Source organism: Mastigoproctus giganteus, chromosome 1 (genome assembly GCF_048544385.1).
Source record: "Mastigoproctus giganteus isolate SK-2022 chromosome 1, ASM4854438v1, whole genome shotgun sequence".
In the NCBI taxonomy this organism is placed as follows: domain Eukaryota; kingdom Metazoa; phylum Arthropoda; class Arachnida; order Uropygi; family Thelyphonidae; genus Mastigoproctus; species Mastigoproctus giganteus.
The window spans coordinates 236,834,957-236,860,927 of NC_143575.1; the positions used below are offsets into that span (position 1 = coordinate 236,834,957).

Consider the following 25,971-nt stretch of genomic DNA (forward strand, 5'->3'; position numbering starts at 1 on the left):
CCCTTCCTATCCTGTCTGTCCTTTCTGTAGACATTGTACTCCCCAAATTTCAGTTCTGCATTCCTTATATCTGTGTGACACTACATCTCTGAAATCCCCACAATATCTGCCTTTGATGTTTTGAGCAATACCTCAAATTCATCAAATTTATTTACTAAACTTCCTAGCATTGGTGTACACGCAAGTATACATGCACCTGTTCTTTTTCTTAGCTACCCTAACACAACCCATGTGTTTATTTGTACCCCAATGATTCCCAGCAGTCTCTGAAATATCCTGCATCTTATTTTCCAGGCTGCGGCTCATTCCAATAGAAGCAGTGCAAGAATCACTTTCACCTCTGCCAGTGGCTACTGTTAATCTATTAGTCCTTGTATCCCCCCAATCTAGCAGTTTTCCGACCCACCTAACACTGCCTCGATAGCATCAGCAAACATTCTTGCACCCTTTCTATTTAAGTGTATCCCATCCCTGTAGAAGAAGTCTCTCCTGTTAACAAGTACAGACCAGGCTGAAAAAATTTCTACCCCTTGAGCCTTGCACAATCCTTCCCGGGCCGAATTGACCGACAGGGCTCTGATCATATACTCCCTCCTATCGTGTCTAAGCAGAATTGCAGACACTTTCAAATTCAACCCTAATTCACGGCTTTTTTTCAACAGTGACCTGTACTTGTTAAGTAATTCCGCCGGTTTCCTACTCTTAATATCATTTAGTGCCAACGTGTACAAGAGTAAGTTCATGTAAATTACAAGATAGTATTAAGAAACACATTTTATTTAATGAACATATATAGCAGTATATGTTTTCAATGAATATTTTAAGTGAATGTTTTCCTAATGAATTTAAATAAATGTTTACTTAATTCATCTTACGAACATATTTTTATAAAATTTCAATATCATCAAATAAGTGCAAAGTTAATATTAGGAAAAATTTTTAAAATTTCTCACAAATAAAATTTGGTAATCTTAATAAAGACTAAGAATAAAGTGTAAAAATATTTTCAAAATTTTTGAAAATTAAAAAGAGAAATAAAATTAATAAATAGAGTTGAACAATACTTGATTGGGATGAGTCTTGAATCTCTGTGGGATCTGTGGAAAAATTTCTAAAGGCTAATCAAAATGCTGGAGGAAGCATAATCAAATCTGAGCCCCAAAAGAATGAACAAAAAGCTCATAACAACTACAATGGAATGAAAAATATCTCTTCCTCTGCTGTAAGATGCAAACAGAAGTATAGGAAAATAATAAAAATAAAAAAAGGGCCAAGTGCAAGGCCTTATAACCACCCTGATTCATAGGTTGGATAGGTGCCTCCGTAGCCAGGTGGGAATGAGCAGCAGTGCGTAGCACACGCTTCTTGATTAGACCGGGGTTCGAGCCCGTCACCACCAAATACGGAGGATGCGGAAAGGTCAGGGAATGACCACTGCATATCCCAGAGCAATATGGCCTTAGTTGCTAATGCTCCTAAATAACCAAATAACAATAACAATAGGTTGGATGAGTGAAGTTGTGTTTGGCGGTAGAAATATGACTCTCACGTTTGAATTGAAATCATCTAGATGTGTTGGATGTCCAGAAGCATTATCTAATAGAAACAAAATCTTGAAAGGAATGTCGTTGTCTTTCAATATTTTTCAACCTCTGGAATGAAGCAGCATTTAAACCACTCCTCAAAGAGAGATATTGTTATCCACTCTCTCTCTAGTTCGATCGGAAATGCACGGGTAGGGTGGCTTTATTGATGCCCTTAAATGCATGAGGATTTCCGGAATGGTACAGAAGCAGTGGTTTTAATCTGTAATCTCCCGCTGCATTAGCCCCAAGCAAGAAGTGGCCCTATCTTTTGAAGCCTTAAAACCGGGCATTGCTTTTCCTCTTTGGCAATGTATGTTCAATCCGGCACTTTTTTCCAATACAGAGCAGTCTCGTCAATGTTAAAAATTTGCTGCTCTGAATCAATAATTTTTTCGAACACATCACAAAATTTCTCTGCAGCTGCAGAATCGACATTGGTGACTTTGCCATATACTTTAATGTTTTGGAAACCAGGGTGATGCTTGAACCTATCAAATCACCCGTTGCTTGCCACGAATTTGACTTTGGGTTTGCCATGCTTATCCTTAATATCTTCATAAATACTTCTTGCTTTTGCTTGAATGGCCATTGGACTCAAGGGCGGGCACTTGCTTCTGAATCTGATTTTTGATCCATATTATTAATAGCTTTTTCATATTCGATATAGCACCTGAGCGTTGTTTTGTGATCATTGTTGATCTTAAATGCGTTGATCCTTTAACATGTTCTTTTATACGTGCACTCTCCTTTAAAATAGCATTAAAATATTAAAATACCTTTAAAATAGTATTCACTGTTGAAGCAGCAAGACCTAATTCCGTGCAATAGATGACAAACTTTGCCCTGCTTCATACTTAATCATTTTCTTCTTCATTTGTAAATCAATTTTGTTTTGTTTCCTAGCACTGCCAGCACTTGCACTTTCCATTGGTCCCTTTCCCTTCACCATTGTAATAAGTAAATAGGAATGAAGAGAAGATTCTGAAATTTTATTTGTTTTTTTATAAGATTGAAGTGAAGGGGAACTCATTTCACCATAATACTGTAACGTAAAACCCCTCAGAATTCCAGTTATTGGGATTATTGCAAATGCAATAAGATCGAGTTTACTACCTGTTTATAATAGATTGAGCTAACAGAAAAGCCCAATAAACTGGAAAGTGCAAATTGTTTTTACTGTTTTTTGGTTATGACCTCCAGAAACATGCTTTAGAAAAATATCACAAAGGCATTCAAAATTGATTCTTATAACAGGAACATATGATACGATGAAAGTGTGGTGCAATTTCCATTATAAATATGACTTTTTAGAAAGATAAATAGCTTATTTATATAGAGAAAATTTCAACTTCCAAGGACTTGGAATGAATTACAAAAAAAAAAAAAAAAAAACAATATGTTATTGGGTTCAGATTACGATATTTTCACAATACCTTCATTTATCCCTACAGATGCAAAATACTTTTCCATATTTTTTTTTCAGCTTGTGCTGGCCAGCAAAAATGTACGCAAAGTCGAATTTTCCTAAGTCGAGTATTACGTAAGTCTGGGAGTTCCTGTATATGAGAAAGGAGCCAGTCAGTACTGTTTTCATCTTTCAGTGATCGAGGGCTTAGTGTCAGACAACGTTAACTACAAAATTGCATTTTTGTTTTAAGACAACTCTAGTTTAACTTCATACAAATAACAATGCATATCATGTCCTAGAAATGTATTTTTCTAGTAGTTTACAAGTTGGCTTGGGCTATAAGCACATTTCTGGTGAACCAAAAAAAAAAAAAAAAAAAAAAGTCAAATGACTTTTTCTTGGTTAATCACAAAAACATTTACTACAAAATGATTTTGTAGTTAACATTGTCTGAACTAAACCCTCATGATGATTGTAGTGCAATCTGAGTGACATCCCTGTATGTTCTTTCATCTAAAGATCTACTCAGATACTGCAAAAAAAATAGTATTTTGCCAAAATACTATCTTTTTTTTTGTATCATCTTCAGTTGTAATTGCTTGTCCATTTTTTCATAACAATTATTACTGTTGTATGATGGTTCCCCCCTCCCTTTCTTTTTCTTTTGATTTCATCCTTGAAAAAACTTTCTGGAGTCCTTTTGTATATCTGAAACCTGTATTTCCTCGAGTTGTTCCTTAAGTTTTCCTTTTCACTTTGCCATATCATTTTGTTCCATTTTATATTTGTGTGTTTTTTTTTTTTTTTTTTTTATTCAGTCACTTCATTTAGTTATTTGTATCTTTCCAATCCTTTGACTGTTTTTCTGTGGCTCAGTTATAACCTGTTTATATATCACTTAACCATTTGTTGTTTTGATTCATAGGTTGGCATCCTGCTGTTTTTTTCCATCACATATATATATGCATTCTTTGATCACTCCCCATATTTCTACTCGCCATTTTGAATTGGCTTTTACAGTTGTTTCCTCTTCTTTTTTTCATATTTTTTGGCTATTTGCTTCATTCTTACATTTTCTGTGTAACTTGTTTTGTTTCTCTTTTTGAAATATTGTTTATTGAATTTGACTTTCAATCTAGCACACCAGGACTGCCTTTCTGAAATCTTTAAAATACAGTATTCCTGACTTACAGGAATTCTGTATTTTAAATGCTTTCAATCAATATTTAGCAATATTTAGCAACATTAGCAATATTTTATTACGTAATAGTCGTAACAAAATACGTTAGTATTTTGTTACGACTATTACGTAATAAAATATTGCTAATGCTTTTGCTTCTGTCGTAAGCAAACTTGTTTTCTGTTCAATTTTCTATCCAAACAGATGACAGCTGTTTCATCTCTTCCAATTCTTTGTGTCTTAATCTAATGGATTTTAATTACACTTTGAGTTGTTCCTGCTATGAAAGTTGTTTTTATTTTCTCTGCATTCTTTGTAATTCTTGGCGTTGCCTCATTTAGGTCTGTAGCATGTGCAGTATCACATGGTCTTTCATTTCGTAGGCGCCTCCGTAGCCAGGTGGGAAGGAGCAGCAGTGGTAGCACACGCTTCTTGATTAGACCGGGGTTCGAGCCCGTGACCACCAAATACGGAGGATGCGGAAAGGTCAGGGAATGACCACCGCATATCCCGGAGCAATATGGCCTTAGTTGCTAATGCTCCTAAATCCAAATAACAAACTAACAAACAAAGTCTTTCATTTCGTTCAAAGGGTTTCACAATTTCATATTTTTTCTCTATCGACAGAGGCGGACTGGCCATAAGCCTTACCAGGGAAACCCCAGTGGGCCGGAGGCCGGTGTGATTTTGGCCATAAATGCTAGTATGAGGCCACTACAAATTTTCCCGGGTAAGAATTTTTGACCCAGTCTGCCTCTGTTTATCAATATTGCTCTTCTTTTTCTCTCTGAATCTGCAGTGTCTTCACCAGGACGCTTCCTTTTAAGTATTTTACTCATTTTTAGGGAATAAAGCACGATTACAAAATGAGGAGGCACGCTTGATACACATAAACAAAGCTGTGCGCTTGTAGCAACTGAATAAACAACACTGTAAAGGCAGAGACAACTCTACCTCACTAGCTCACATTTCTGGGGTTACTACCAAAAAACAATAAAAACAATTTCCAGTTGCATTCCTGCTAGTGGAATCTGTTATAAACTGGTAGTAACCTTGATCTAATTGCATTCGCGATAATACCTATAGCTGGAATTTTACATTATTATGGGCCGACCGGGCTAGCCGGGTGGGTAAAGTGCCTGCCTGGAAACCCAAAGGTCGCGAGTTCGAATCCCACCTCGGGCTTGGATCAAAGTACTGCAAAAACCTTGGGAGGTGCATTATGGCCACAGAAGCTGATGCGCCAACAACTACCAAAAAAAAAAAAAAAAAAAAAAAAAACATTATGGTGAAATGTGTTTCCCATTCACTGATATAAAAAACATAAATACATTTTCAGAATTTTCTCTTCATTCCTATCATGTTGCGTTCAGTTGGGGTGATTCCGGTCCGACTGCCATTTCTTGTAAACACAAAGGCGAATCGTGCATAAGCGAATTCAGTTCGTGTTATATACGATATCATTCCCCTATTTATAAATCATGTATGTTCAAATTCGTGTAGTGTAAACACGTGTTATACGAGGACTGACTGTATTCCATATTTAATGTTTTTTGCAAGTTAGATCATTTGGTGATATATTATGACAACAAGAAGAATTGATAGGAAGAAAGTAATACACGAGGTGTGTGTGTGTGTGTGTGTGTGTGTGTGTGTGTGTGTGTGTGGTGTGTGTGTGTGTGTGTGTGAGAGAGAGAGAGAGAGAGAGAGAGAGGAGAGAGAGAGAGAGAGAGAGATGGGAGGGGGTAAGCTTTCAATTATGCATATATCAGAGAAGACAAAAAAAAAAAAAAAAAAAATCAATCTTAGAATACAAAGGATTTCATGTTTTTTTTTTTTTTCTTTCAGACTGCACCAAATTATTGTACTATTTGTGAAACTCCAGGACATTTAGCATCTGTAAGTCCTTTTCTTAGGAAAACTTGAAATTAAATTTTCAATAGCTTTTAAATTATTGCTCTTCTAAAAATTTCTATTTTTAATGCATTTAAATTATAAAGCTTTGATTTTATTACCTATGTAAAATAATGGCATGCTATATGATATTCCTTGTGATATTTTATATACAGGTGACCCCCGCTTAACGCTGATAATTCGTTCAGTAAAAACAGAGCGCTAAGTGAATCCGCGCTAAGCGAGCGCCGATTCCCATAAGGTAACATATGTATTTGTGAGTTGCGGTCGGTGCCATAGGATATTTCCTAATCAATAATAAACGGTAGTGAAAAGATGCATAAATTTCGGTCAAAATATTTAATATTCAAATATTTGTACATATAAAATGTTCTGCATTACATACGTATATAATATGTGGTAACTACTTACGTATCAAAATTAAACTTAAAATTCTAATTAAAATCATGAATTTAATTGATCTAAATTGATTTAATTTAATTGATGAATTTAATCAAGAAAAATGTGTCGATTTTGGGTTGAACTTTGGTCCTCTTCCAAATAAACTAAAAGGGGTATTAATTTTAAATCCCCCGCACCGTTACGACCCAACAATAAAGTCAACCGATCCTTCGCCGCTTTGAAACCTGGCATGTTTTTTTCTTCTTTACCTGGCATGTTTTCTTCTTTCAATATGAAACTTCTTTTAGGCATTCGTTTCCACAAAAGTCCTGCTTCATCTATGTCAAAAACGTCTTGAGAAGTATAACACCTAATACCCCTCTTCAATAATTTTAACAAGTTCTTTTTTGAAAGTTTTGGCTCCTTAATCTGCACTTGCAGCTTCTCCCTGGATTTTAAATCTATTCAACCAACCCTTACTAGTTTTAAATGGTTCCACATTTTTTTTTTTTTTTTTTTTTTAAGGTGAGTTTTCTTCAGATCATCATATTGGCTAATCTCTCTCTCTCTCTCTCTCTCTCTCTCTCTCTCTCTCTCTCTCTTTTATAATAATATTTAACTTAACTGAATTCTGCATTGGATATTATCTTCAATAAAATTAGTTAAAAGTCTTTCCATTTCAATCCTAATAGCCGGCCTAGCCCTAGTTGCTTGCAGTGGAACAGCTATCTTTCCCGCTGCTAAAATTAATTCTTTATTTTTTTCATAATTGGTCTTACAGTTAAACTTGCAAGTCCTAAATTATGGCACACATCCGCTTGTCTTTGACCGGAATCGATTCGCTTCAAAACTTCTAATTTAATTTTCAAATTCAGTCTTTTTCTTACATTTATAGTCTTCGTACTGCGCTCAGACGTTGTTGCTTTTTCATTCTTATCGGCCATTATTAACTCTTCGAAAATGTAACTGCATTGGTTGCATTAATTATGATACAATGTTCAAGTAAACCGTCCGTTTCGCACGATGTCTAATATGGTATTGAGTGATGACTAGACTTCGGATAAATGCATATAACGCAAATATTACAAGCAATATACTTTGTCATTTTTTAAAATGTTGATCTCGGAACTATATAACAAGTCACTGTACTGCAATTAAATTAGCGTGCGAGCAAATTCCTCTGAGCTTGAGAAAATTTCTCAAGTCGGCATGGGAAACGTTTTAATGCTGTTTTGGTATTAATTTTCAAGCTATCGACTCTATCAAATGAAACGATTTCGATATGCCAAAAATGCAATCTGTAAAAGAGCATTATAGTGATCTGTGAGACAGCGTTATAGTCAGATACCGGTTATAATATAAGAACAGCATTATAGTGAATCAGTGTAAAGGGAACCGCGTTATAACGGGGGCCTGCTGTATGTCCATGGTCGATTCTGGCTCTTCAACTGTAATTAGTTAGTGAGATAAGAACCATGCATCTGAAGTAGCAAATATTCCAGATGCATGCTATTCCAGATTCAAACTGCAACTATCTTTTGTTGCTGTAAATTTCCTTCCTATAGCTCTCATATGTCTGATGAGGCCTTTACTCTAAATTTACTTCTTTTAAACTTGCCATTTTGTTGGGAACCTCATATATTGTGGATATATTTCATCAGTGGGCTGTGAGGTCTTTCACTTGACTGGGCATGTCTACGAACAAGTAACTAAGAAGTCTGAAACAGGCTGTATAGGCAATGATGCACTATTTAAAATAAACAGTGATATGCTTCTACAGAGCAGTGCTTTTTATTTGAAGTGCTTGTGCCATAGTGAGAAAGTTTGTGGTGACTTGCTCTCATAATACGAGATAGATATATTTTGTAACTATTTAATTGACATGTGAAATAACTGCATGTATCAGGTCTTAAATACTCTTTATTAGGGTCTGGAATAAGATATGTGTGGAATTCTTGCTGATGTCATGCAAACAAGAAATAAAGTTTGAAAAAGTCAACTCTCTCTCTCTCTATCTCTCTCTATGTAAAATTAGTTTGATACAAGTAGTATTAATTTTTAATTCTTCTTTCACTTGATGGTATGCCTAATATTTTTATTCTGAGGAGATATGGCATCTATAGCCAAATTTCTCTTACTTCTTCTTCTCAGATATTTTTGTTTGTTCCTTATATATAAAATAAATGCAAACTTTCATCTTCACTCCATTTTGGGGACTTTATTTTATTATTTTCTAAGTTCATTTTGGCTTTGACCCATTCATGAGTATGCACATAAATTCATTTTATCAAGGTTCTGTCAGTGCAATATTAACAAATTATGTCTCTGCATGGACAGTTTCTCTTGCAACTTTAAAGAGACATGTTATCATCTCTCAACTGTGTTTACAAGTAGTATTAGCTGTTTTGTGATAGTTTTAAAAATCGGTGTGAGTGGAGTGTGGCCCAGTTAACAAGCTTCTAGAAAAGGTGGGCTTATGTAGAATGAAATTCTCTGGAATATGAATCTAGAAATTTATGAAACCGAATCAAATAATACACTTATAAATATAGAGGATATTACTGCAAAGAAAAAAAAAAATTAAGTAATGACAAGTTCTTTTTATGAAATTTGTTTTAATTTTTTTACAATAATTCTCTAATCTACAATGCCAGTATAGGACAAAATTAAACCACTTATGTACATCATTTTTTAATTTTTACAAACTTCCAAAATTTCTCACAAAAACTTGTTTCTGAAAGGGTTGAGCTGGTAAACTAGGCATACTGCCTTGCCAGATGTTTTGGAGTTTTCACTTCTGAATTTCTTCAGTCTTTCTCTGTACTTAATTTTGGGAAGTACAGAAAAAGACTGAAGAAAGACTATATTTTTGTGGATGCTTTTTTTATTTTCTTAAATTTAGTATTATTAGTGTAAAACTTTTACTTGATATAGAATTTTTTCTTCCTATAACTCTCATACCATCTGGTTGACTTTTTCAAGCTACATTTCCCAGTGAGTTGGTGCTTACAAGATTTCCACATGTATGTTTAATATAGTTTTCATAGAATCAGCTCTCTTATTCTGTCTCTTCTATATTTTGTCACTTATGCAGTCATGTTTATAACGTAATTAAGTCAGTGCAATAAAAATCAACCAATACCTAAAGGGTAGTCAGTATGCCATAGCAAATAGTTAGCATTGGAATAGCTTCATTATATCTTTGAAATTATGTTGATTATTCTTTGTATTTTTGTAGACAGCAGGATTTAAATATAAATAATAAAAACCTTTTATTTGTAAGCACAGGTGAACAGAAATGGTCCTGTATTCCTTTGGAAAGCATGACTTGAGTTAAAAACCTTACACTGTCCAGCAAATAGCATAAAAGAATCTTACACTGTCTAGAAAATAATCAGTTTCGAAATTTTCTGAGTGGAATAAGTTGCGTGCTAAACATAATTTTCCTTATTTTTAATTATTTATAATTTTTTTTTAAATTAGATGTATTCCCTCTTTTTAAAATGCATTTAAATTAACTTTTAGGAATGTCCTGAAGGTGTGTTACCTGTAATGGAGCCACTTGCGCCAATGACTGATAATTTTCGGGAGATACTGGACAAACTTTGCTGTACAATTAAAGGTGAGGTTATTTTCTTTTGTTTGAAGTGCGTGTGTGTGCGTGCGCACACGCTTAACCATATATCAATTGTGTCATACAGATATGAATGCATGGAACCAACAGGTAAAGTGCATTAAGTATATACAGGAGGAGGTGTTATGCTGTTAATTAAGAAAAACATAAAATCAAAAGAAGTGCATCCAGTTGATTTTTTGGGTTGGTCACTCACACACTAGTCAGACTTTTGTGGATTTATTCGATGATTGTTTTCTGCAGCAGCATGTTCGAGAGGCAACCAGAGAGGGTAATACTCTTGATCTGGTTATCAGCAGTGATCATGCATGTATCAAGAATTTGCAGATAAAGGAACCACTAGGTGACAGTGATCACAGTGTACTGATGCTTGATTTACTTAAAGATATAATTACCATCAGGAGTAAAGGAAAGGGTTTTTGCTTCCGTAAAGGTGAGTACAGTGGCCTCAGACAGTTTTTAAATTCTGTACAGTGGAATCAACTGACGATGTTACCAATAGTAAATTCTAAGTGGGAAGCATTCAAGGAATTAATCGTGGATGCTACTAAAAGTTTCATACCTATTTAGAAATATTGTTCAAGGTTTAGGCCTAAATGGTTATCAAATGAACTAATGAGACTCGTGACAGAGAAGAAAAATGCATGGGATGCATATAAATTATCAAGTGACTCAGAAGCCTATGGCAGATATAAGATAGTCTGTAATCAGGTCACAAAGGAGGTTAGGCAGGCGAAGGCAGATTACTAGAAATCCTTGGCAAAAGATGCTAAGATAAACAGCAAGGATTTCTTTAATTATATAAACTCTAAAAGGAAGGGGATGAATCTGATTGGTCCACTTGACATCGGTGGTTTGACTGTTGATGATCCTGCTCAGATAGCAAACAAACTGAATGAGTATTTTGCATCTACATTCACACATGAGGAATCATTAAGGTTTGAAAATGGCAGAACGTTATCAAATTGTAGCAGGATACTTAATGATTTTGTAATAACTGAAAGCAAAGTGGAGGAGAAATCGTTGAAGTTAAACATAAGAAAAGCACCTGGGGGTGGATGGGATCTATCCAGTTATATTAAAGGAGGCGGCAAAGCAACTAAGCAAACCCTTAGCCTTAATTATCATCCTTGGACTCAGGGGAGGTTCCCATGGACTGGAGATGTGCAAATGTATCCACAATTCACAAAGGGGGATCGAAGGGTGACACGAGTAATTACAGACCAGTTAGTTTAACTTCTGTTCTGGGTAAAATAATGGAGTCACTGGTTAAAGATGCATTTCAGGATCATCTAGACAAGACTGCAGCAATAATTCAGACACAGCATGGGTTTCTTAAGGGAAAGTCTTGTATGACAAATTTGATAGGATATTATGATGTGGTTACAAAGGAACTGGATGCAAAAAATAATTTTGATATCATATATTTGGATTTTAGGAAAGCTTTTGACACTGTTGTGCATGGAAGACTATTGTACAAATTGGAGCAGAATGGTATTAAGAGTAAGTTGCTACAATGGATAAAAGAATGGTTGAGTGGGAGAAGTCAGAGGGTGGTAATTAATGGGTTCTGCTCTTCATGCACAAATGTTATTAGTGGAGTCTCACAGGGTTCAGTGTTGGGTCTATTGATGAAGGTATATCAGGCTTAGTGTCAAAGTTTGCAGATGATACAAAGGTTGGCAGGGTTGTTAATGACAGTAATGGCAGTGTGCTACTGCAACAAGATCTAGATAATTTGGGCAGATGGGCTAAGAAGTGGCAACTGAAGTTTAACCTTGACAAATGCAAAGTACTGCATATGGGTAGAAGTAACCCCAGAGAAACGTACCAACTGTGTGGTACTACACTTAAGGTGGTAGAAAATGAAAAAGACCTGGGAGTAATTGTGCAGTCAGATATGAAGTTTTCTGAGCAATGCAGACAGGCTACCAGGGCAGGTCATGGGGTTTTGTCAATGTTATATAGAAATTTTGCTAGCAGGGAAAAGGAGGTGATTATCCCTCTGTATAAGGCAATGGTCAGGCCACGCCTTGAGTACTGCATACAGGTCTGGAGGCCTCATTTTAGGAAGGATGTAGATTTGCTTGGGCGTGTACAGAGAAGGGCAACAAGATTGGTGAGGGGAATGAAGGGATCCCCTTACCAAGAGAGGCTTAAGTTCTGCAAATTGCAGTGGCTGGAGACTAGGCACCTGCGCAGTGATCTGATTGACGTGTATAAGGCCTTGAATGGGTTGAGCACGCTGAATTCTGATGGGATCCTTCCACTTGTTCAGATTATGAACCTAAGGGGACATAAATTCAAAATAAGAAAAGACATGTAGAATAGATGTGTGGAAATTTGCCTTTTGCCAGCGGGTGGTTAATTGCTGGGACAAACTTCCATCTGTCGTTGTGGAAGTTGTTAGGTTAAATAGATTTAAGGCAGAACTTGACAAACATTTGGGTGAGTGGATGGGTGATAAGGATGTTTTTTTTTTTTTTTTTTTGTGGCTGATGCCATATAAGCTTGCTTTCTTGCATCATGTGCCTTTGCTAATACTAATGTTAATGTGGGAGGCTACAATAGATGTAACCATGGCCTCCAGAAACATTGCAAACAGCATCACAGACTGGAAGGTGAATGATGCCTGGAACACCTCAGATCAACGGGTCATGACTTTCCAGCTCTGCAGATCCCTGACCATGGTTCCTTGCCCAAGCATTACCATGAACAGGTATGCAGTTGACAAGGCTAATTGGTACACCTTCAAAAAGGTCCTCAGAGAGGCAGTGCAGACAATCCTGTAAAGTTACCACCCAGAAGCCCTTAAGTGGTAAGTTTCAAAACTGATCATGGAAGCATCTGACTAATTAATTAAAAAGAAAACCCCTACTCCAGTTGCTGTGCCTTGGTGGTGCCGGGAGTTGCAGACAATGCATATGGAAGTAATAAATTGGCGAAAAAGGCCAGGATCTTTGTGCTCTCTAGAAGGAGAGCATGGCGAATCTGGCCACCTCCAAGCAGTGCCCTTTGGCAGCTTTATATTAACGCCAGAAATCTATACACCACGGAGATCCGGAAAACAAAGCAGCAGTCCTTGTAACATCTTATCACAACTGTACGCAGAGCTGACTCCCTAGAGAGTGGTGTATAAAATCACCACCAACAAGCTCCCCAGAGGCGAGGTCCTAAACTCAACAAAATAGCAACCACCTGGAAGCAAACTGTCAAGAACATGCTACTTTCCAACCAAATATAGACCCAACCACGCATGATCAAATAGCTCTCTGCACAGAGAACTATACCACAGACAATGTGGAACCACCATTCAGCCCTGAAGAACTCCACATGCTGGGTCCTGGAACAGGAAGTGCCCAGGACCAGACCTGTTGAAGCCAGAAATAGTCAAGAAAGCTATGAAAATTATCCCTGAAACCATCCTCAACCCATTCAACTGCTGCCTCCGCTCTGGCACCTTCCTTCTAACTGGAAGCAGGCAAATGTGAGGCTCATACCTGAAATTATTGGAAGCATAGTATTTGGGCCAGGGCGCCACCTGTGGTTTCCTGCAACTGCGCCATCATTTCATGTGTGGTGTATACAGAACCGTAAAGGCCCAATGTGGGTGTAATATGTTTTGTGTTAGAGTTGTGTTGGTTCTGTTGTTTCTCTGGTGTTCAGCTGCAGGGTACCTGTTGGAACTCTGCGTTGCCTGCCACCACCACTGGGATGTAACCAGGCAGTCCCATTGTCCTCTGGCTGGTCTCTGCCATTGTTGCCCGAGCTTCCTGATAGAGGTAAAGAAAAGGGTACAGATGGAGGAAGGACAAGACAAATGAAGAGGAGGGGGAGTAGGTAGAAATATTGGGGATGTAGATAAGGCATCCCCAAGATACAATGGAAAGACCTCTATCAGGCGAAGGATGGTTTAGGGTAAGGGGATGAAAGTTATTGACCATATATTTAGGTAGGTGCATAGGGTTGATCGCAATCTGGTGAGGCAGGGATGAAAGTTCCACATTGATGTTGATACGGTGGACTGAATCAAGGTGAGAGGAAGGTTTCTTTCTCTTTTGTATGATTCCAGGTTGGTCTTGCCAGGGTAGGTAGTCAAAATCTAGTTTGCAGGATGGGTTTCTTCATCTTTTGAATATACCTTGGGAAAATTTTAAGAACAAGACATACAACCATTCCCCGACTTATGTAAGGGTTGCATTCCACGGAACTCTACATAAGTCGGTATTTCCCCCATGCTTGTGCAGCACTCGCAACTGTCCTCGCTGAATTGATTGAATAAAAAAAAAAAATGTTTTACAAACATGTAAATAGAATTATTTATTGTATTCATTTAATTTTTTATCTTTTTTTTTTTTTTTTTATGTGAACCCCAAACACGAGAGGTATTAGAACCTATAGTACTTAGTACCGTGCTTGGGTTGGAGGTTGAGAAGATGAAAGAAGATATTTGTTGACATTGGACTTGAACTTCTGTAGATTGTAATTTTCAGGAAATACAACGTATGAAGGAAGGTTGTTCCAGAAAACGGCAGTTGAATGAATAAATGAGGAAGATGAAAAGTTGGTTCTGTGGGTTTGAAGTTGGACAGTAAATGGATGTTGGCTGGTGGCGGCACATGTTCGGACTGTTTTGAAAGAGAGAGCAGGAATTATAGAAGCCAATTCAGAAGAACAGTGCCCATGGAAGTATCTGTAGAAGAGGCATGCAGCAGAAACAGTACGTCTATGAGGAAGCGAATGGAGAGACTGTTAGAGATGAATCATTAATTAACCTAACTGCCCTCTTCTGAATGGAATCAAGAAGCCTGAGAGAGGTTTTGGGGGCACCACCACCCCAGATGTGGGAACAATATTCCATGGTAGGGCGGATTTGCGATTTAAACAGAGTGAGCAGCTGTTTGGAAGAAAAGTAACACCGAGAGCGAAAGAGAAAACCAAGTTTTTTAGATGCAGAGGAAGCAATATTTGTAATGTGCTTGTGCCAAGAGAGATTAGAAGTTAGGGTAATCCCCAAAAGTGATATATCATTTTTCCTAGAAATCGGAGTGTCACTAAAGATAAGCATAGGAGCAGAAGAATCCTTTTTGCGAGATATAAGACAAGGCTGAGTTTTAGAAGGGTTGAAATCAACTAAGTTGTATTTGCCCCACTGGAGAATTACCTGAAGATCGGCATATAAGGAATTGGTAGCAGATTATCAAGAAGTTGAAGCTGATTGAGCAGGACAAGGTTTCTCAAAATGGAAAGTTGAATGCAATGTGCTATCATCGGCAAAACTATGGATAGGATTTCCAGTCAATGGAAGAAGGTCATTGATATACAAGAGTAATAGAGTGGGGGAAAGAACTGAACCTTGGGGGACACCGGCATTAGTGGAGAAGTTAGAAGACAGAGAGCCATCTACCATCACCCTCAGTGAGCGATCAGAGAGAAAACTGGATAACCAATTACTAAATACAGTTGGCAAACCATAAGATGGAAGCTTGTTTAGAAGAACTTGATGCCAAACAAGATCAAAAGCCTTTGAGATGTCAAAAGCAACTACTTGTGTTTCACCGAACCTTTCCATTGAATTAGTCCATAAACGGGTAACATAAGCCAGAATATCACCAGTGGATCAGCACTGACGGAATCCATACTGGTGATCGTTGATCAGACAGAAGGTTTCTAGGTAGTTTAAGAGTTGGGCGGTTAATTGATTTCTCCATTACTTTAGAAACAGTAGAAGTAATTGCAATGAGACGATAATTGGATGGGAGGGATTTGTCACCCTTTTTAGGAACAGGCTGGATATGAGCAAATTTCCAAGCAGAAGGAAAAACACCTTTGGAATAAGAAAGTGAAAAAAGGCGGCAAAGAATAGGATTAAATTCAGGAGCACAGGTTTTGAGAACAAGAGGGGAAATACCATCAGGACCTGGAGCTTTCTTAGCATCAAGATTCATCAAAATCCTTCTGATATCCTTTTGACGGAAGACCACAGGAGGCATTGAATGGAGCGTGTTGGAAATGGTGGGAGGTGTTTTACCAAGATCATTAATACATGAGCTGGAAGAAAAATGGGATGCTAGGTCAGCTTTATCCTTGGCTGAAGTGACAACAGAACCATCTGGTTTGGACAGAGGTGGGAGAACAGATGGGCAAAAGTTGCGGCCAATGGCTTTGGCAAGAGACCAGAATGCTCGGCTACCATTAGGGCAAGAAGCAAGTTTTCTACTCTTAGCCTGTTCAAACTCTAGTTTGGACTGATTAATAACTGCTTTACAATTGTTGCGAGCTTTGGTTTAGGCAGAAAATGAAACTGAAGAATAAGAAACAAGCCAATTACAATATGCAACATTCTTCTCTTGAACAGCCTTAGCACATTTATTGGAAAACCAAGGTTTAGATAAAGGACGAGATTTTAACGTGGAGTGTGGGATAAAGGATTCCATTCCTGCAAGAATAATTTCACTGACACGATCTGAGCAAACGTTGACATCAGAAGTTTTGAAACAGTTATCCGACCAAGGAAAAGAAGAAAAGAAGTCTTGTAGGTCATCCCATTTTGCATTCTTGTAATGCCAAACAACACGAGGTTGGGAATAGCCATGAGATAAAGGTTCCATTGGAGAAGAGACAATCACCAAGTTGTGATCTGAAGTGCCTAAAGGAGCTCTCACTTCGACCGTGTACTTAGAAGGGTTGTTTGTGAGAAAAAGATTAAGCGTATTGGCTGTATGATTAGGATTGTCTGGTATTCTCATAGGTAAATGAACAATCTGTGCTAGGTCATTAGTAATTGCAAAAGCCTCAGCATCTCGACCTGATGGGTCGGTGTGACTAGAAAACGGAAGCCTGCTGGAGTTGTGAACATTAAAATCACCAAGGAAAATTACCTCACTGTTAGGAAAGTTGGACTGGAGAAAGTCAAGTTGCAAAGAGAAGAAGTCAAAGAGCTCCAAGTGATTAGTGGAGTTGGGAGAACGGTAGAGACAACAGATGAATTTGACACAATGAGGTAGAGAGATTTTAAGCCAGAGAAGATCAAAGAGAGGAGATTTCAAATTGCCAAGTTTCTGACAGGGAATATCAGAACGGACATATGCACAAGTACCACCTTTGAGGCGAAAGGAATCATACAGCGAATAATTTGGGCATCTGAGATGAGCAGTAGTTGAATCAACCGATAACTGAGATTCTGTCAGAAAAAGTACATGGGGTTTGGCAGACTGCAAGTGGAAATGGACATCTCATGCACATAAAAAATTAAAAAGCATACAATTTAAAAAATAAATTATAAAATTACAAAAAAAAAGAGAGAAGGGAGGCATAGTGTTAGTAAGTTTTACTTCTTGAGCATCATTGCCAGAATTGATGTCTTCAGCTTAGAAGGGGTTGGCTGCTCAACCTTACGAAAGAACATATTAATGGATGACTGGATGGTGGCTTTTTTATTTTCATCATAGATTTCTTTGCAGCTATTGTTATTGTTATGTTTTGGTTTTTAGGAGCATTAGCAACTAAAACTTGCTACGGTGATATGCGGGGTCATTCCCTGACCTTTCTGCATTCTCCATATTTGGTGGTCATGGACTTGAATCCTGGTCTAATCAAGAATCGTGCGCTACGCACTGCTGCTCCTGCCCACCTGGCTACGGAGGCGCCTTTCTTTGTAACAAGCAAGTATATCATTCATCTCTCGGTTAACTTTTAAGAATCGTTTGCTGTCAGGATCCATCTTCTCAAACCTCACCATTGCCGATATTATTTCATGAAATGCCATTGCCACCTCTCTGGTGATGAAGCATCTCGGCTCCTCATTTGGTTTATCTTGAGCTTTGTCAGCATTTTCTTTCACTATCGCTGCCTTCAAGTCTATAAGTTCTTTGTTAGGTAATTCCTTCTCTTCTTCCTCTTTTAATAACTCCATGTCTTTGGCATCAACCTCCTATTGATGCGAACTCCTTGAAAGACAAATTCCTGTACTTGTCTTCCGAGTCAAGGGCTCTTGATTCTTGGCTTGGTAGTTTATTCTGGTTATTAGATTGAACATGAAGTCTTCATAAATCTCACATTCGTACATTATGTGTTCCCAAGTTTTTGGGAGTCTGCATTGGCAAAGCAAATCCCCAGTGATACTTAGGGCTGAGAGTTTTCCTTTGAAGGGACCATGTCCTGTGAGAAGTTCGGTGCTGTGAAGGCCAGGGGAGATCCAGGATGGAGGTTTTGGAACAACTTTGTCTAATGTTGGTAAGAATTTCCTCTGTTGCATCTTTTGCTAGGGTAAGGACTAAATCATCCGTGTATGCTTGTGTTTGGAAATCCTGAAGGTTTAGACAGAGAATTCATGAAGGATGATATTACCTAAGAGTTTGTTTGTTTGTTATTTGGTTTTTAGGAGCATTAGCAAATAAGGCCATATTGCTCCGGGAATATGCAGTGGTCATTCCCGGACCTTTCCGCATCCTCCGTATTTGCTGGTGACGGGATCGAACCCTGGTCTAATCAAGAAGCGTGTGTTACGCACTGCTGCTCCTTCCCACCTGGCTACGGAGGCACCTCCCTAAGAGTGGTCCCAGTATTGAACCCTGGGGCATCCTATGTGGACCTGTCATTTTATTTTGCAGTAGGGTCTGTGACTGTGATTTCTCTATGACAAAGGCATTGTTTTATCTATGAGAAAGGTGTTGTAGAGGTTTTCTGGTATGTTGCGGTGTGGAGTTGGCCGAGGACACTTGGCCATCAGTTTGAGTCAAATGCCCCGGCAAAGTCGATGCAAATGACTAAAAAGTGCTTCTGCTCTGTAGTGTTTGCAGCCATTATAATTTTATTTAGGGCATCTATAGTAGAACAACCCTTTCTGAAGCCAAATTGATTTGCATTGAGGCCTGCTTTGTTGTAATGTGTTACCATCCCAAAGTGGAGGTGCTGAAACGATGGAGGTGCAGAAAGGTCAGGGAATGACCACCGATTATAAGAAGTAATATGTCCTTAGTTGCTAATGCTCCTAAAAACCAAATAACAACAACAATCAGTGTGCTCAAACGACTTACTTACGGCGTGTGTGTGTGTGTGTGTGTGTGTGTGTGTGTGTGTGTGTGTGTGTGTGTGTGTGTGTGTGTGTGTGTGTGTGTGTGTGTGTGTGTGTGTGTCATGGTGACTTGAAGGCAATAGCCCATCTCCACCTTTTTTCTCTGTGATGATGCAGAAACTTCACCACCAGGGAGCAGCCAGCAGTTGCTGTCTGATGGCTGTTCCCAGGCTCATCGAGCCTGGGGACAGCCTGATGGTGCCCAATATGGGTGTTGAGCAAATTTGCTGGACTGAGCCACGAGGTTCTCCAGCTTTGTTTGTAGAATTAGGACCTGGCCCTTCCAGCAGTGAGGGATCCAGATTTAATGTAGTTTCCAGAGTATGTTGTCATGCAGTTCTTTGGGCTCGCTGTTGCTGTGTATCTCTGTTAGTGTTTTTTAGCCCTTTTCTTGCAAGCTGGGCTGGGTCTGATGTCGTTTGGATCCTCATTTGCACCTGTCCATCATTGATGAATGAGGGATCTGTTGAGAGCGATGTCAAGTTGCTTGTTAGTGATCTCTTGTTCCTCTTCATGTATTTTAAGATTATCGGGGTTGGTAAGGGAAGATAGACAAGTGGCATAACAAGGAGTCTCCTCCCCAGATGGCACAAAAGAAGCTAGAAAGATGGGCAAAGAAGATGCTCCATGTCAGACACTACAGTGACCTCCATTAAGATGACATAGATAAAATGGCTTCCAGTGCATGGCTCACGTGAAGGACACTTTTCCCCGAGACTGAAGGATTTATGCTCTCCAACCGAGACCAGGTAATCAACACCAGAAACTATAGAAAATACATCACCAATGGGCCCGGAGTATCAGATGACACATGTCGACGATGCTACCTGGCCTCAGAAATGATCCAACATATCACCACAGGTTGCAAGGTGATCACTCGGACTGAGTACAGTTATAGACACGACCAGATAGCCAGGATAATACATCAGAAGCTAGCAAGGAAATACCAGTTGTTCAAAGAAAGTGTACCCTATTACAATTAAAAACCCTAGGCAGTACTAGAGACCCCAACCCACAAGCTGTACTGGGACTGCCATAATAACGGACAAGACAATCCCACACAACAGACTGGACATAACCCTTGTCAACAAGAAGGAAAAGGCTACCTAACTCTGATTGACATAGTGGCAACCTTCAGAAAACCCATGAGGAGAAAATCAGGAAATACATGATCCTAAGACTGGAGATCAAAGAGATGTGCCGTATGCAACAAATAATGACCATCCCGATCATTGTGTCAACCACTGGTATATGGTGCCAAAGACCCTACATAACAGCCTAGCAGCAATAGGTCTACCAGAGAACACCTACAAGGCACTCCAGAAAGTTGCAATCCTGAACACCTGTAGTCGTAGAGTTCCTCGAGCAATTGTAACACCAGAAATAATCATCCCGTGTACTTGGTAGTAATACCCGTCACTCCGTGTGGTTCCCCCAATCAGGGAGAAATAATAATAAGCACAACAATAATAGTAATAATAATAATAATAATAATATTATTATTATTATTATGAAGAAAGTGTACCGTACTACAAGTATGAACCCCTGGCAGTACTAGAGACCCCGACCCACAAGCTGTACTATACCGAGCTATAATAACGAATAGAACAATCCCACACAACAGACCGGACATAACCCTTGTGGACAAGAAGGAAAAGGCTACCTATCTGATTGACATAGTGGCACCCAACACTGGCAACCTGCAGAAAACTCATGGGGAAAAATCAGGAAGTACACAAACCTAAGACAGAAGATCAAAGAGATGCAACATATGCAACAAGTAATGACCATCCCGATCATCGTGTCAACCACCGGTATGGTGCTAAAGACTCTACATAACAGCCTAGCAGCAATAGGTCTCCTAGAGAACACCTACAAGGAACTCCAGAAAGTCAAAATGGTGGACACCTGTAGGATAGTCAGAGAGTTCCTCGACCAACAGTAACACCAGACATAACAACAACCACCCTGTGTACTTGGTAGCAATACCTGTCATGAGGTGGAACCCCCAATCAGGGAGAAATAATATATAATGATAACTAGATGCAACCAGCCACCCCATGCACTTGGTATACCCATCACTGGGCAGAAAAAGGAGAAAGGTTTTATAATAATAATAATAATATTGAATCCTTGGCATTTCATGTGTTTCTTTGGTGGAGTTATTATATCATTCTGAGGATAGGATTGTGTAATTATTTCTGAACCCATTAGTAATAATAAGTTATTGCTTTTTCAAGTGTTGTGTGTTGCTTACCACTGACTTTTAGTTTGAAATCAGGTTAAATGTTATCTTCTGTCCTACTGAAACAAAATTTTTCTAAGATTTCATAACATCCATAACACTTTAATGTGTTGAAATACAGTAGTTTAGTTTATAAATATACAGGTTTATTCCGATTCAGGCAATCTTTTAGCATTTAAGGTAATATTTATGAAATTCTTGTTCTTAGTATAATCATTTTTATCTCTTATTTTTCTTACTTTGAATTTTTACTTCTGCAGAGTTCTCATGTATGAAGACACAGCACTTAATGCTGCGAAAAGAAATTTTAAGAAATCTTGAGTGCTATTTGCAGCAGCATCTACAAGGTTGGTTTTTTCACCCTCAGTAATTTATTATTTGCATACAATGAAATTCCTCTTATACAACATTCTTTAAAACTTTCTGAAGAGATAAACAGGAAATGAGGCCAAAGAGTAACATCTAAGGTAATACTAGTGAATTGACACAGACTCGTTCAATGGCAGTCTCATTCCTCCCAGAACTATTTGTTTAACATTTATTTTTAAAATTTTATTTTTTAGAATTACTTTTACCTGTCAAATCTTCCAAGTTTTGGTCAAAAGCGTGTTATTTTTTTAATATACAGCTATCATCCCCCCCCCCACCTCCCAGTTATGGACCTAATGAATTTAATGATATGTGCTTAAAAGCTAAAGCTGGGTGGCTCTGCTCAGATTTAGCCATTACCAAGTTGCAAAAAACAGAAGGCAGACCATAAGATTAAAGCTCATTTGGCTTTATGTCAAATATGATTGAAAGCTTTAGCAATATCAAGCACAACTGTTTTTGAACTTTTGCAAAGAGTAACATCTAAGGTAATACTAGTGAATGGACACAGACTCGTTCAATATTTACAATGATTAATTAAATGGCAGGTTTCAAGTTGGTATGGTTCAAGATTTTTCCATCTTGCTTTGGAAATATGGAAAAATCTTTGATGTAAGTGTGTTGGGATAATAATTTGAAGGAAGGGATTTGGCACTCTTTTGTGGAATTGGATATGAATTACTTTCTATGCAGCAGGGGGAAAAATACAAGCAGAATAACTGTGTGTGTGTGTGTGTGTGTGTGTGTGTGTGTGTGTGTGTGTGTGTGTGTGTGTGTGTGTGTGTGTGTGTGTGTGTTCCAAATTGTTTGGATTATTTTCTACATCCAGTCGTCTAGGGAAAACCTTATTCATGATCTTTTTCAGCTTCAGGTTGAGAACGATTTGGAGTAGCTGATGATCACTGCCACAATCTGCTCCAGGAAGTGTTTTTGCTGTGATTACACTGGAATGCCACTTTTGCTGCATAAGGATATAATCAATCTGATTCCTTGTTTTATGATCAGGAGATTTCCATGTGTAGAGCCTTCTCGGGTGCTGCTGAAAGCAGGTGTTACATATGACTAGACTGTTCAGATGACAAAATTCAATTAAACTTTCATCCTGCTCATTTCTAGTGCCAAGACCAAACCTACCTACCACATTCTGGAAGAGAAGAAACTGTCTTGCCTACTTTTGCATTAAAACCACCCATGAGTATCAAAACATACTTTTTTTGGGACTGGATCAAGAGCTGAATGGAGATTTTCAAAATAAACGTTCATTCTTCATCTGTGGATGTTGATGTCGGTGCATATGCAACTAAAACTGTGAAATTTACTGGTTGACTCTGAAGTTGTTGTTATTGTTGTTATTCTACTATTAATAGGATTGTATCCAAGAAGAGACCTTGAACATTCCTTATTCAAAATGACAGTGACACCATGTTCTTTTACTTGGTCACTTCCAGAAAAAAACAACCAAAAACTCATTTATTTCCAGTTTTGAAATGACCTTGTCCTGTCCACATGACTTCGGTTACTCCTAAAATGTCAATTTTATACCTATCCATTTCATTGATGACCATATCCATCTTGCCTTCTTTTAAACTTTTTACATTCCATGTGGCCAAGTTTACCCTCTTCTTTCTTAAATTTAATTTTGCAGGGCACACAGTGGCATCTGGGATCTGGTTAACAGCAGTTTTTGGAGTTGTTTTTGTTGTGGTCTCTGTGGCATCAGATAATGTGGTGGTATGCTATTGCCTACCACATGGCCGATTTTGAAAGGGGCCGGCTTTCATCATAGGAAGAGTCATCATGCATCTCACAAGATGCTCTGGTGCCGCCGTAGCCAGGTGGGCAGGAGCAGCAGTGCGTAGTACACGCTTCTTAATTAGACTGAGGTTCGAGCCTGTGACCACCAAATACGGAGGATGCGGAAAGGTCAGGGAATGACCACCGCATATCCCTGGAGCAATATGGCCTTAGTTGCTAATGCTCCTAAAAACCAAACAACAGTAACCTCGCTGGTGCCTAGTCTCCAGACACTGCAATTTGCAAAACTTAAGCCTTTCTTCGTAAGAGCACCCCTTTGTTCCATTCACTAAACTTTTTGACCTTCTCTGTACTTGTTACAGCATCTCTGCATCCTTCTCGAAATGAGGCCTCCAGACTTGTATACAGTACTCTAGGTGGTCTGACCATTGCCTTATACAAGGGAATAATCACCTCCTTATCCCTGCTAGAAATATTCCTATATATCATTGACAACACACACCATGAGCTACTCTTGCAGCCCGTCTGCACTGCTCAGAAAACTTCATATCTGCCTGCACAACCACCCCCAGGTCCCTTTCATTCTCTACCACTGTCAGTGTAGTACAACAGAGTTGATATGTTGCTCTGGGGTTGCTGTTTCACATGTGTAGTACTTTACATTTGACAGATTACCACTCTCTGTCTTCTTCCCCTCAACCACCCCTTTATCAATAGCAGCAATTTGCCCCCAGTGCCACTGCTCCAATTTGTGCAGCAGTTTTCCATGTGCAACAGTATCAAAAGCCTTTCTAAGATCCAAGTATATAATATCAAAGTTATTCCCTGCATCCTGTTCTTTTGTGACTGCATCATAGTATCCAATCAAATTGGTCAGGCAAGACTTCCCCTTAACAAAACCATGCTGTGTCTGAGCTATAACTGAAGTCTTGTCTAGATGATCCTACAGTGCTTCTTTAACCAGTGCCTCCATTAATTTACCAGGAACAGAAGTTAAACTAACAGGTCTATAATTACTTGTGTCGCCATTTGATCTTCCTTTGTGTATTGGGGTCACATTTGCACATCTCCAGTCCATGGGTACTTCCCCTGAGTCCAAGGAAGCTCCCATAATTATGGCTAAGGGTTTGCTTACTTCCTTTGCTGCCTCCTTTAATATAACTGGATAGATCCCATCCACCCCAGGTGCCTTTCTTGTATTTATCTTCAACAATTTCTCCTCCACTTTACTCTCAGTTATTACAAGATTCTCTAGCTTACTGCCAGAATTGAATACACCTCTGGCATTCCCCTCGCTGAATAACTCCTCATGTGTGAATGTTGATGCAAAATATTCATTCAGTTTGTTAGCTACTTGAGCAGGATCATCAACAGTTGACCCATCGATATCAAGTGGACCAATCTGATTCATCCCCTTCCTTCTAGAGTTTACATAAATAAAGAACTCTTTCCTGTTTATCTTTGCATCTCTTGCCAAAGATTTCTCATAATCTGCCTTCGTCTGCCTAACCTCCTTTGTAACTTGGTTACAGATCAACTTGTATATATCATAGGCTTCTGTGTCACGTGTTAATTTGTATGTATCCCATGCATTTTTCTTCTCTGCCATATTTCTCATTAGTTCATCTGACATCCACTTAGGCCTAAACCTTGAACAATATTTCTTAGTTGGTATGTAAAGCCTAGTAGCTTCCAAGATAAATTCTATGAATGCTTCCCATTTTGAATTTGCTGTTGGTAACATCATCAGTTGGTCCCACTGTATAGAATTTAAATACTGTCTCAGTCCATCGTATTCGCCTTTACGAAAGCAATAACCCTTCCCTTTACCCCTAATGGTAGTTACCTCTTTGAGTAAATCCCACTTCAGCACACTGTGATCACTGCCACCTAGTGGTTCATTTACCTGCAGATTCTTAATGCATGAAGAATCACTACTGATAATCAAATCCAGAGTATTACTCCCTCTAGTTGCCTCCCGAACATGCTGATGTAGAAAACAATCATCCAATAAATCCACAAAAGCCTTGCTAGTGTGTGAGTGACCAGCCCCCAAATTCCAGTCAATACCTGGGAAATTAAAATCCCCCATTATAAGACTCTCTGATTTACTGGCCCACTCTATTTCCCCGTACAGTTTCTTATTATACTCATCAGAGTCATTAGGCCTATAGCACACTCCTACTCTCAATTTTGATCTCCCAATGCTTATGTCACACCAAACTGACTCGACACTGCACTGTCCAGCAATGTCGACTGGCTTCACTTCCTTGGATTTTATGTATTTCTTAACTAGTAGTATAACCCCTCCTGCCTTCCTACCCTGTCTATCCTTTCTGTAGACATTGTACTCCCCAAATTCCAGTTCTGCATTCCTTATATCTGTGTGACACCACGTCTCTGAAATCCCCACAATATCTGCC

General features: G+C 38.6%; 1 protein-coding gene across 3 annotated transcripts in view; it reads left to right on the forward strand.

Annotated features, from left to right (window-relative positions):
• The window catches only part of LOC150091666 (terminal uridylyltransferase 4-like), a 604,054-nt gene that overhangs the window by 363,754 nt on the left and 214,329 nt on the right, over positions 1-25,971 (forward strand). For all 3 annotated transcript variants that reach the window (XM_090376273.1, XM_090376276.1, XM_090376282.1), the window contains 3 exons: positions 6,023-6,073; positions 9,995-10,091; positions 21,685-21,771. In XM_090376273.1, the coding sequence (XP_090232399.1) occupies positions 6,023-6,073; positions 9,995-10,091; positions 21,685-21,771 (235 nt within the window). The remainder of the gene's footprint in view (positions 1-6,022; positions 6,074-9,994; positions 10,092-21,684; positions 21,772-25,971) is intronic.